Below are 12,435 nucleotides of genomic sequence, written 5' to 3' on the forward strand. Positions count from 1 at the left end.
AAGGGGCTTTGTTGTGCTCGCCATGCTGTCTGAGTCCGGCCAATTGGTGATCCCGACGTCGGGCTAATGACTGTCGGAAACCTATACCACACCCTTAAAACCCGGTGCTGATTGTACTTGTGCCCAATATTTAAAAGGGCAATGTTTTTACTATCAGTGTCTTGCTAGTAAAAGCATCACTCTTCAGAAGTGTCATATATTACAATCCAATGCTTTGTAGATATACTCCTCCATACCTTTTAGCAGCTGAAATTGCATAATTATGCATAGACTGCATACTAAAGAGATTGTCCAAAAATGCATTTGTTATAATAAAATGCTTGTACAGTATATCTCAAATACAAGGTTGCAACTATAATCTATAATACCTCAAATTTAGGAGCCTATTTATCATGCCCAAAAATGAAAGCTTTTAGACGATTGCTTCAATGGGGTCTGTGACACCTGACACCCAATGGGCTAAATAGCCCTCCCCTTGTGTGACCAAAAAAAAGCATGGGCATGTGACCTCGTGGTATGCCTCATTTCCATCACTTCATAGGCATGCCCAGCATTCACAAAGAGGCAGGCTAGTGACCCCCAGAGGCTCTACCTCAGCTGGCTCTTCCTAATTGACAGCAGCCAGGTGTTGCGTCATAATGTCAGTGCAGAACCTGGCACCTAGTCACTTAGGAGTAGCCAGCATTTTGACCTAATGTTCTCTGTATCTACTACCCCTTCTTTCTACTCCCTTTTGTATCCAAGCTTCTTAAGCAGATTGTTTACAAATGACATGCCACCTTGATTTCCCACTCTCTGCTTAACCCATTCCAGTTTGACTTCCATTCTCTCCACTCTATAGAATTTGCCCATACTAAAGACTCTTTTGACCTTCTTACCCCAAAAACCAAGATCCATTTATCTCTGATCATTCTGCTTGAATTTTCTGTCACTTTTGACACGGTGGAGCGTGAACCACCCACTTCTCTTGCAAATCCTTTACTTCCTTGATCTACATGACACTGCTCCCTCCTGGCTGTCCCCATACCTCTCTGACCATTTGTTCTGTCTTTCCTCATAATACCATTACTCCTCCTCTTCTGCTACCATTTGGTGTAACTGTCTAGTCATGGTCCATCCCTGTATCATCTCATCAACTGCTTCTCCTGCTCTGCACCAGGCCTTACACTGACTGTCTTACCTCTTCAGAACACATTTCAAACTTGCATTCCCTCATGCACTCCAAAGCCTATTGTGGGTGATACAATCACAAGATATCTGCCTAATGTGCATAGAATCGGCAGTATGTATTTAGTTAAGTCTTCCTGTGTAGATAGTATTGTGCTTCAGCTATCTAGTAATATTAACACCTGACTGTACAAGTTTAAAATAAACTCTATATTGTAGAGAGTTAAGTTCATTCACTAGGAAAGGTAGAGGAAAAGGGTGGGGCTTAGGGTTGGAGGGAGGGAAGGGTTAGGCTGTGAGGAGGGATGTTAGACATTAGCAGGCAGAATTTTGGTTAGGCTGCAGGGGGATTGGGGGAGGGGGGGGGGGGTTTAGGCATCTGGTAGGTATGGTTAAGGATAGGGGGGTATGGGGTAGGGAGAGAGAGTAAGTAAACTTACCAGTTCCCTGTTGGGATTCTGACTATTGGGATGCCGTTGTCGGCATCCTGACCGTCGGTCATCCTTATGTATTCCATTCTGACTTCTTAACTCATATTTTTTATAAATGTAATGTTATATACACTGCATAAGTGATCAATTTAGGTGGGGCAGATTGGGATCTTAAAGTGGTTATGGTAAAAATTCTGGACATGGGTTCACGTTTGGGACCAAATCAGGTCATAGGGATCAATATATAATTATCAGCTTTGAACAATGGATTTAAAGCTGCAGCAGAATACATGTTAAACTACAGTATGCTGTTTCCCCATTTATTTCTGTGTCCACTGTAAAACTATGGGTCAAAGCCACCAGTCTGATGTTTAGTCAATCTAACACAGAGGGCCTGATTCCGAGATGGACACAGTGGTTATATTGGATGCACGCAGCGTATGATTTTGGAATGAATGCATTTGTATAGAGAGAGTGATTGATGTTCAGTTGGTATTCCTAGTTACCAGTCGTGGCCATGTTATCTAAAGATGCAGAACCGTTCACACCGGAAGTCATGTTCAGCCTGAGAAACTGTCATAGGTCTGGTCAAGGTTCGATAATGTGGCGAAAATAGAATTTAATTACAGTATGCTCCAATACTCCAATTAGTGAAACAGCCAGTGGCTGTAAATGCCATGTCATTGGCTATGGTGTTCGTTCTTGTACTAATTTTGGCATTATGAGTAAGTGGGATCTTCCCCTTAATGAAAATAAAGCAGTGTCTGTATTCCGGGGTGGTTGGTTTAAAGGGCGCTATGTCAGGAATATTGCCTGGGGAAATGCACTGCCCTTACATTCACTCCGTGGGCCTGATTTAGGGCTGAACTTCCAGGTCTGTAACCCGGGTGTCCCACTGTGATGGCGCCAGTGCGGGGCATACTGGGAGTGATCCGTGACTGACCCCTTAAACACCATGGTGCAGAGAAGCCCATAGATTCTGTAGAGTAGCGTCAGCGTTTTTTTTAAAAACAGTGGGTGCACCCATGCTGCGTGTCCTTCTGCGAACACAGGTGTGTCTATGCCTGGTCGGGGTGGGCAGCTGACGTCACATGACCTCAGAGCTCACCCCAAACTCGGCCATGTGTGTCGGAAATATAAGGCAGCCTAGACTGTCTTTTTAATTTGCGAACAGAAAAAAAAGCTTTCGATGGTCGGTGGACATCGAATGATTTTTCGCCTGTGCGCCCATATGCGAGGGGATGCGTAAGCATATACATCCCCTAGCATGCAAATGCGGAGATATGCACGGTGGGAGGGGCGAACCTTCGCTCGGGAGGGGGCAGGCAGTGGGTGGCATTTACCTGCTCGCTAGGCAGCGAAAATACGCTAAAATAAAATAATTTAGTTATTCAAATAAAAAACACAAAGCAAAGAATAAAAAAAAGCACGATTTTAAAATGACAAATTGAACATACAGTAGTCATAAAAATGTAATTGCTTTCTGACATGCAGTAAAGATATATTGTTAATTCATTTCAGTAAAAAATCCTGAATGTGACTGAAATGTGCAATGTGCTCTCTATTGCCAGAGACACATACAGTAGCACTTGGTAGATTGCTGACCTCAAAGATTTATCTAGGGATTAGTGAATCGAGTTCTAGTCTGTATGGCAAAGCTTATACATGATTGTAACTGCACAGAATTTTCATTACGGCTTTATTGCAAGATCACTGGAATTATATAAGAGTGACGTTACAGACACCCCACTCATTGCAATGCTTTTAGTGTTTCCACTATGTGTGTTTTGAAAGGCAACATTACGATTAGATTTGGTTTAACTCATTATGCTCCCTCCAATGAAATGAGAGGAGCAGATAACGGCTGTAAGAGAAGTTTCACCAGATCATTGCTTGATGCACAGTTGGAGTGACACAGGCAGCCATGAGGTACAAAAAATATTTCACTATTCTAGAAGCTGCCATTGGCATCACCCCACTGAATAAGAGAGAACTACTACCAGAAGGAAGACATGCAAACCTCTGGAAGTATTCAGGGTAAGATGGTCTTGTCAGAACTGCTCCATTGTGTCCCATCCATTTCTGTATTATTCTTTTAGATTTAAGGCGTTTGCAAACATTAGTTCACTATTAATATCCCACCTTATGTACATGCATTTGGGTAGTTGTGTAAATAGCAAGTCTAGCGTACATCAGGTGTAAATATTGTCATTTGTTGTTTAAAAAAGGGAACGGAGCTGGTTTATTGTCTGTACTTTGTAAAGCTCTTTTGTGTTATCATTTAAAGTCAGAGTATCAGCATAGCAAAATTGACCTACATTTTTTCAGGACATATTTAGGCAAAGTACCGTATATTCATTTACAAAGTAGTGCTGAATGTATGTGTGGATTATTGCTGGAACTATAGTTGAATGTTAATATTTCAATGGGGGAATATAATAAGAAATGAAGACTTGTCTAATAGGAATACGATTGTATCATTTTACAAAGTAATATATATTGTTAATGGAAAATGGGAAGCACTTTTTAACTTCATGAACTTTATTTTGGATTATAATGTTAGTATGACCATTTATTTTCTTTGCAATAATTGTCATAAATAAAAGACCCAGTTACCAATATTTCTAAGGCCATTATACTGCTGGACAGGTACACATAACATTTCACACACAGACGGACCTAGATGTTACACAGTACCACCCTGGCATATTTACATATCATTTTTCAAACGAATTGTCTAAAAGAATGGTGCAGCAACTCTAATGCCTTATCAGTACAAACAGCTGTGCACAATATATAATAGGTATTCTATGCCATGCCAGTAATACTTCACTACTCTTCACTGCATCCCTGGGATTCAAAATACCTGTAGTTGGGATCCCGACAGTCAGAATTCAAACGGTCCTGGAGGTAAGTAGTAGGGGTGGGTTTAGGCACTAGGATAAAGCCCCATACATACTAGATGAGAAAGCAATATATATATATTTTACTTTATCGTCTAGTGTGTACACTCAACATCGTTAACAGGGTCGCTCCCGAGCATGCATTGTTAATGAGCCTCTCCCTTGTCTGTTCAATACAGCCTAGAGAAGACAGCGTTAACAAGGGCCATACTGTAGCAAGTGTGTATGCACTTGCTGATGCTGGGTCCCCACCACCTCCAATATCGCTGTGTATACACATGTGTACCTAGCTTTAGGGTTAGGCTGTGGGATTGGGGGAGGTTAGATGGTAGGCTGCAGTGGTGGCAGTGGCGTAAGTTCTTTCCAGATGCCCGGAGGCAAGATATATATAAGCCAATGTCCTTGGCTTTTAAAAAACTGATTTAAGCTTCCAGGGGAGGAGAGGTGCCCCCTTGGGAGCAGGAGCCCGGCGGCAGATGAATCCATTGCCTCCCAGGGTTCTGCCTCTGAGTGGCGGTGGTGGGTTACATTGTGGCAGTGTGAGGGGATAGGGTTAGGGGTATCTGTATTGTGCCGTCGGTCTTCTGACTGATGGTATTTCGTACCTAACCCTCATTCATCATTGCTTATTATCTGCATTTACTGCACATTCTTCATTGTACCGTTTTACACATATACTAGTGTCTGTTCTTCACAAAAGATGAGGGACTTGCAAAATACAACTTCTCAACTGTCTGCTTCATGTTCTCCTTCCATTATCCATTAGCAGCAGCTGCATCTTTTATGATCCAGCTATTCCTTCATTTCCCCTTTGGAGCCATTCTACGGTGTGATTCTTTGTCCACTACCTTCCCTGACTTCTTATGAATACATTACAGGTTACTTTCACTTCCTCTTGACATTAATATTTCTGTTATTTTCAAAAACACATTGCTCTAAAAGTGTTTAGGTATCGGAATTCAAATTGCTTCCCTGCAGGCTGTTTTTCCATCCCTTTTATGGCATATCATATTGATATTCCCTTAATAACTGCATGTGAGCCTACTACTAGTCCAAATGGAATGGGAATAAGATAATTGTTCTGACCTGGCTGATTAAGCACAGTTGTTTATTTGAGTCTTTAGAATGTCTAAGCATATTACTCATATTGAAAGGTACTGTTCCATCATTTATATGTGACTCCTGATAGACTTCATAAAATTTGGCCTTCACAGTCTCCATTGTGTTGGAAACAAGTTGCATATGTGCTATGGCTGCTCAATAATTTGGCCTCTCTGGATAGAAGTAGACAGTCATCCATATGTATTATGCTCATCATGCCTTCCCTTCCTCATTCTTTTTTTTCTGATACCCTTTAAGTTTTGAATGCTAATAAAAATTATCATTGAGAAATAAAAACATACTTTGCCATAATTTCCATTTATGAACTAATCCTTGACTTGATCTCATGCACTTGACTTGATATTATTCAGGTACTCAGTACACTTTTGTTATCATAGTTGCTGACTTTTTTTTTTGCCCCCTCTGAGAGTAGTCAACTACTTTCCCTCTATGGACAACTTCCTGATTAGTTGTTTAGTATACCGGATGTGCTGGAAGAGTAGGTAAGTATGACCCTTTTATGGCACCAAATCCTGTGGTTTTTTTCCATGCTGATACTTCTCCTTTCAGAGTTCTCTGCTGATGCAGCTATGGTTATGTACCCTGTACTCTTCCACTTTTGTATTCAAATGTAAGGCACTATTTCTTATTCATTCATATACTCTGTAATTGGGCGATGTGGATCCTTTGTAACATCATATAAATAAAGCATAATAATAATAATAATAATAATAATAATAATAATAATAATAATAATAATAACAACTATAATAGTACTTTTAAATATGTCATACTAGCACAAGATTAAGGCCCAGAGAGAGAAGAGTACCATATTTTTCTTCAAATTTAGCGTTTTATTCATATCTTGATTTGAGAAAAAGCTGCTCTTGCTGCATGGTAGCCCTTCTTACACAGATTCAGCCTCACTCGCACACAGATATACAAATTTTAATCATTGCAATCCAGCAATCTAGAGGTGTCACTTTCAGTTGCTTTATATATGTGAATAACATAAATACAGGGCTTAAAGTGGTCATGGAGAGGTGGTGGAACTCATTTCCCCTGCCATAGACACCCCCCCCCCACCCCCCTGGGCCAGTGATGGAGTTTTTGGCACCTCCCTTCAAACTAAAAGTTTATGCCTTACCTCCTATACTTTATAAAGGGACAGTGGTCATACAATTGTACCCCCAATTTAAATTATTTCACACAGTAGCACAATCTCATTCACATTACACATTGCACCACATGTAGTGCCCCATACTCACTTTTTTATGTTACCCTACACAGTAGTACTCCGTATACATGTATGCAACACAGCAGCATTGCTTATACACAATGCCCACAGTAGTAATGCCCCTTGCACCTAATGCCCACAGCAGTAGTACCTTGTGACAGCTTGAAATCTTGTATGCTGTGCCAGAAAAGAAAGTTGCTGGGACAGTCTTTCCTGTTGGAATTACTGTTCAGGGCTACAGTGGAGGTGGAACTAGTTCCCCCTTCCATTAGAGGTGGTGGAACTCAGTTCCCCCCAGTTCCCCCTCACTTTAACCCCTGCATAAATAAATAACATTTAAAGCAAGTTGGCATTGCCAAGTCACCAAAGACCTCTCACCAATATGTGTTTTTTTTTGCCGCAACTTGAGCAACAGTGTATGAGCATAATTATATATGTCAAAATTGGCAAACTACTACTTTTTAAAGAACTTTTATTATTTATTGTGCCTGTTAGGTTGGCTGCATTATTTATGGAATGTCTTACAGGGATTTCTGAAGGTTTATTGAGCCTGATTTTGATCTATTTGCAAACGTAAATTCTCTCTCTAATGGACAAAACTATGGTGGTTATTCTGGTTGATTCGCAAGACTGCAAATTCACAGCCTTGCGAGTCCTCCAAACCACATCCGGAGACACCCCCCCCCCCCCATCATGAGAGCGCCCACGAAAAGCTGGGCATTCCCATATGGTAATGGGGCTGCCCACAACCCCACATCCCGCTCTGCCCCCTGCCCACAGTCCTGGGTGCATGCACCCAGTGCTCCCAGTATTCACAGTGTGAACCCCTGTGTGCACTGCAGGTGGGGCAGATGTAACATGTGCAGAGAGAGTTAGATTTGGGTGTTATTTTGTTTCTGTGCAGGATAAATACTGGCTGCTTTATTTTTACACTGCAATATAGATATCAGTTTGAAGTACAAACCCCACCCAAGTCTAACTCTCTCTGCACATGTTACATCAGCCCCACCTGCAGTGCACATGGTTTTGTCCATTAGAGAGAGAATTTGCTTTTGCAAGTGAACCAGGAGCAGGCCTATTATGTAGTGTTGCATCAGTTATTAGAATCAGTATAATAATTACTGTACATAATAATGGGGTATTTTCTTATGCAACTCCGCACTTTACTGGCTTTCAATGATTTATGTATTAATCACATGGTTGTGGTACAGAAGATGTACAGTAACTAGATAGACAGCCAATCAGTTGCCCCTTTTGGTCGACATTCATTAAGTTGTCAAAAGGTCGACAGGGTCAAAAAAGTTGACAACATTTCTAAGCTTTTTGGGTGTCATGTTTCATCATCAGTGACCACACTTGGGGGCAATTCAGACTCGCTTGTGTGAGCCGAATTTGCTCCCCTGTCCGATGTTTGGGGTTTGCGCATGTATAAACCCCTGGAGTGAATGCTTTCAGCGGGCTTCACACTTGCTGGGGTGTTCCCTACAGGAGGGGCGGGCACAGGGGACCATCCAGCGTTTCATGGGCGTGCCCACAAAAATGGGGGGTGCACCCTTAGAAACGCTGGGTGTACCCCTGCGAACGTAGGCGTGTCTATGCCTGCTTGGGGTGGGCAGCCGACGTCAAATGAAGTCAGTGCCCGCCCCAAATTCGGCCATCTGCGACCAGAATAAAAGTCAGTCCAGACTGGCTTTTATTAGCCACCACCCTTTGGGAAAGTTGACTCCAAATTGTAGCCAATGTGGGTGGTAAATCAAGCAAGAGTTGAAACATATGTGAAAACCACAACAAAAACTTGTCAACCATATGTGTTAACTTTCAACCACTTGACCCTACTGGCTTAACTACTTTGGTAGTATGCCCGGAAATTTCTCGGGCTGAGCTACTCTGCCGGCATGGGCTCCCCCGAGAAATTTCCGGCATGCCACTAATTAATAGGTGTGCGCCAGCGTAGCCTCCTTCTGGTGAACCACCTCTATGGGCACTAACCCCCCCCCCCCGGCCGTCACTCCCCCCAGATGCTCACCCATGGCCAGTCCTGTCTCCACGCCCCGGTGATCAAACTCCATCATTTGCAGCAGTGAGCAGACGGCACGCCCCACTCGGGCAAGTTTGGGGCTGCTTGGGAGTTAGGGCTCCTGAGCCGCCCCAAACATCCCTGAGCCTGCTGCCTGGTCACTGCTGTGAATGGCTGTGGTGGTTATTTCTGGGGCAGGACAAACCTGCCCTGGTAGGTTTGTCCTGCCCAGAAAAACTAACCACTCAAGGGGTTAATGCATGTCAATCATATCGGTCAACCTACTGACTGTCTATCTAGACACTGCCGACCTATCATCTGGATACCTTCTCACATATGCAAGTTCAGTAATGGCATCGCCACAGAAATGTGCACCATAATGACTAGTATTAAACCAGGCAGATGTCTTCACACCTACACATACACAGAACACTGCATGTGCGCAATTCTGCACATTTTTCCTTTTTCCACATTATGTTTGAGTAAAATACTGTATGTGCACTGTACTACCACCACTGCCTCAGCCAACAAAACTCCACCCACTGGATGCCCCATTTATTCCCAGGAACGTCTTCCCTAGTCCAGAAGTGCTCTACCAAAGAAGTGTCACTTTACCTGAGACCACGAAATAATGATCCCCACACTTACTTTGCATATTACTTGAGCACAAGCCGAGACACAACAAAATACTGCCAGTATCCTAGGAACGATAAACACTTAAAAACATGCACTGTAATTATCTGGTCTCTTCAAGGCCTCATGTGCGCAAAACGTGTTACCTACTCCAACCTTCTTTCACAGATTGACATACAGCAGTGAAGGTACCCATACACAGTGCGTTTTTCGGGTGTGATTAGATGCGCGCTCCCGCACACATGGCATCTGACAGCACAAACGTATGTAAAGAAAGTGTGTGGTGCACCATTAGCAGCGGCTGGCAGGGGGAAGTCACTCCCCTAATCAATATACAAACAAAAAGGAATATTCCTTTGTAGCACAAACATATGTGTAGCCGTACTTTTTGTGCTAGATCGCATCTCACCTAGTACAAAAAGCACGCTGCTGTGGCACATTACTCCGTGTATGGGCATCTCAACATGCCAGTATCATTTTCCATTATCCGTGTCAGCAGGCTTTTCTCCCACTTTTCAAGTATAGAAATATAATACAAATTTCATAAATATTAATTAAAACAATTAGCCTACACTATCAAAAAGGCGCCGGCTAAAGCTCACTATGTACCAGTTTTTTAATCCATAATACAGCAGTAACGCACTAGAATAATTTCCTGTTTACCTGTTAATCGGTTTTACCATTTCTCATTACCCAGTGGTGTCATATGTCATAGCATGACATTACCCAGTGGTGTCATATGTCATAGCATGACAGCACTATAGCCTGAACATCCACCAGAAGAGCAGGCTTGTCCAGGTGCCATTACAAAAGGGAGGGGTATAACTCATCATAATATTCACAAATCCTAATACTATAAATAACCATGCATAATGTGTGATATGTATGCCTCCTGTGATATTTATGCCTTGAATGGCTGGCTGCGCTCACCATGCTTCGGGCACCATGCCTCGCTGTGCTCAGCACACTATTATATTCTCACTCTTAAGGCCCTTATTCTGGCTGACCCACATAGCTGCAAAATTCGCTGGGCGTTCCCATAGTCACTCCATACAAGAGCACAAGGCCCACTCTAATACAGAGGTTCTAAAAAGTGGTCCCCAAGGCACACCAACGGTGCTAGTTTTTAAGTATATCCGTGGATCAGTAGACATAATAATATAACATCATAATAATAATAATAATAATAATAATAACAATTTTATTTATATAGCGCTATTTCTCCAATAGGACTTAAGGCACTTAACAGATAGAATTAATGTAATGCTGTACAGGAATAATGAAGTACAGAAAAGCTTTTAAGAAACAATACTTAAGGGAACGATGGAAATGCTTGAGTAAACAGAAAAGTCTTGAGTCTGTTTTTGAAGGACTGTGCAGGGAAGTGAGTTCCATAGCATGTTCCATGGCTAAAAGCTCGACCCCCAGATGAATTACGGTGTTTAGATCATCAGTCCTTATAAAGACAAAGGATTTAAATGGAACTGTAAATTAGTGACTATAGCAGTATGATGTCAAAACTGATCTTAATGGAATTTTGTCAACTGTTAATAGTTAGCCTGATTTATATTTTAGTATTTGGGGGGGAAAACACAGAAGCAGAGCATGTCATATTATTTGAAATGATCGTGAAATTATCAGTTTCATCTTTTTTTTTATTTTTTAGACTAATATACTGTATACACAATTTTTCCTTTGTAGGGAACGGAGTACAGTTTTACCCAGTGCATGTGAATGGTACACTAACCCACGCTGGAACCCTCCACCAAAACACTTTGTTGGAACCAGGCACAAGATATCTCGCAGCAGATCTCTACATCAGGTATATCACAGATGCCCAAACTATTTTAATTATGTTTTTATTCTTGTGATACTGTAAAAAACTGATATTTTTTATATATATACGTATATTTGGTCATGATCTCATAAATAACAAATGGGTAGATTTATTAAGCTTGGTGAAGTGATAAAGTGTCTGGTTTTTATCACCGGCCAATCAGCTCCTACCTGTCATTTTTCAAACCAAGCCTGTCATTTCACAGTTAGGAGAGGATAGGCCGGTGATAAAAAACAGACACTTTATCACTTCACCGAGCTTAATAAATCTACCCCAAAGTCTCAAATGGGACTGGTTCCAACTCTATGCTTTCTGAGTGTAGATGTAAAAATCCGAGAGCAGAAAACTCTGGTGCTTGTAAACAATGGTAAGTGTAAAAAATCATGATTTTATAGGTTTTACTTGAAAACATACTAGCAGTCCAAGGGTCAGAGACAGAACTACCAGGCAATGTAGAGCACCAGGGCCTGCCACAGGGCCTGGCTTGTGGAACTCTGGGAGCACGGTCCATTCCTTCCGCTATGACATTTACTCTTTAGCTAATGTCTGCAACTGGGAGCAACCTACCAATAATAGGTAGAATTACTTATTCAAAAGATTGTTGACGGTCTGAGTCGGATCCACTACACATTTTTTCTATGTTCAGGTTAAGCAAATTTTAGATTGTTTGTCAGAATGTCAGGACTAAAAAAACGGCAAAATATAAATAAATAAATATTTTGTTGAAAATCACTTTATGTAAAGGATTACGAAATGGCCAATGCTGCTTAAATAAATACAGACTGAAAATACCCTAAGTGCAGTGGTAATCGCTGGTAAATAATCCCACAGCAGTACTTCAAAAATTATATGACAATCCCTAGATATTTTTATCACAGTTCAATTAACATTATAAAGCCACAAACAGTAAGACTAATCCAAAAGTACTTTATGCACTGTAAAGCAGAGCTTTGCACATAGTAACCTCTGTATGCAAAAAGAGGCATCAACTACAGCAGTGGTTCCCAACCCTGGTCCTCAAGTACCCCCAACAGTGCACGTTTTTCAGGTCTCCACACAGAATCACAAGTGACATAATTAGCTCCACCTGTGGATCTTTTAAAATGTGT

At 41.7% G+C, this 12,435-nt stretch overlaps 1 protein-coding gene across 3 annotated transcripts in view; it reads left to right on the forward strand.

Annotated features, from left to right (window-relative positions):
* Nucleotides 1–12,435, forward strand: part of TJP2 (tight junction protein 2) — an 89,857-nt gene that overhangs the window by 8,758 nt on the left and 68,664 nt on the right. The window contains exons 1-2 of one of the 3 annotated variants that reach the window (XM_083186065.1): nt 3,509–3,635; nt 11,191–11,311. In XM_083186065.1, coding sequence (XP_083042191.1) covers nt 3,523–3,635; nt 11,191–11,311 — 234 coding nt within the window. In that variant the 5' untranslated portion in view covers nt 3,509–3,522. Of the gene's footprint in view, nt 1–3,508; nt 3,636–11,190; nt 11,312–12,435 lie in introns of those variants that run through there. The other 2 variants (XM_083186064.1, XM_083186068.1) reach the window with 2 other exon arrangements.

Source organism: Crinia signifera, chromosome 1 (genome assembly GCF_055691185.1).
Source record: "Crinia signifera chromosome 1, ASM5569118v1, whole genome shotgun sequence".
Lineage (NCBI taxonomy): Eukaryota > Metazoa > Chordata > Amphibia > Anura > Myobatrachidae > Crinia > Crinia signifera.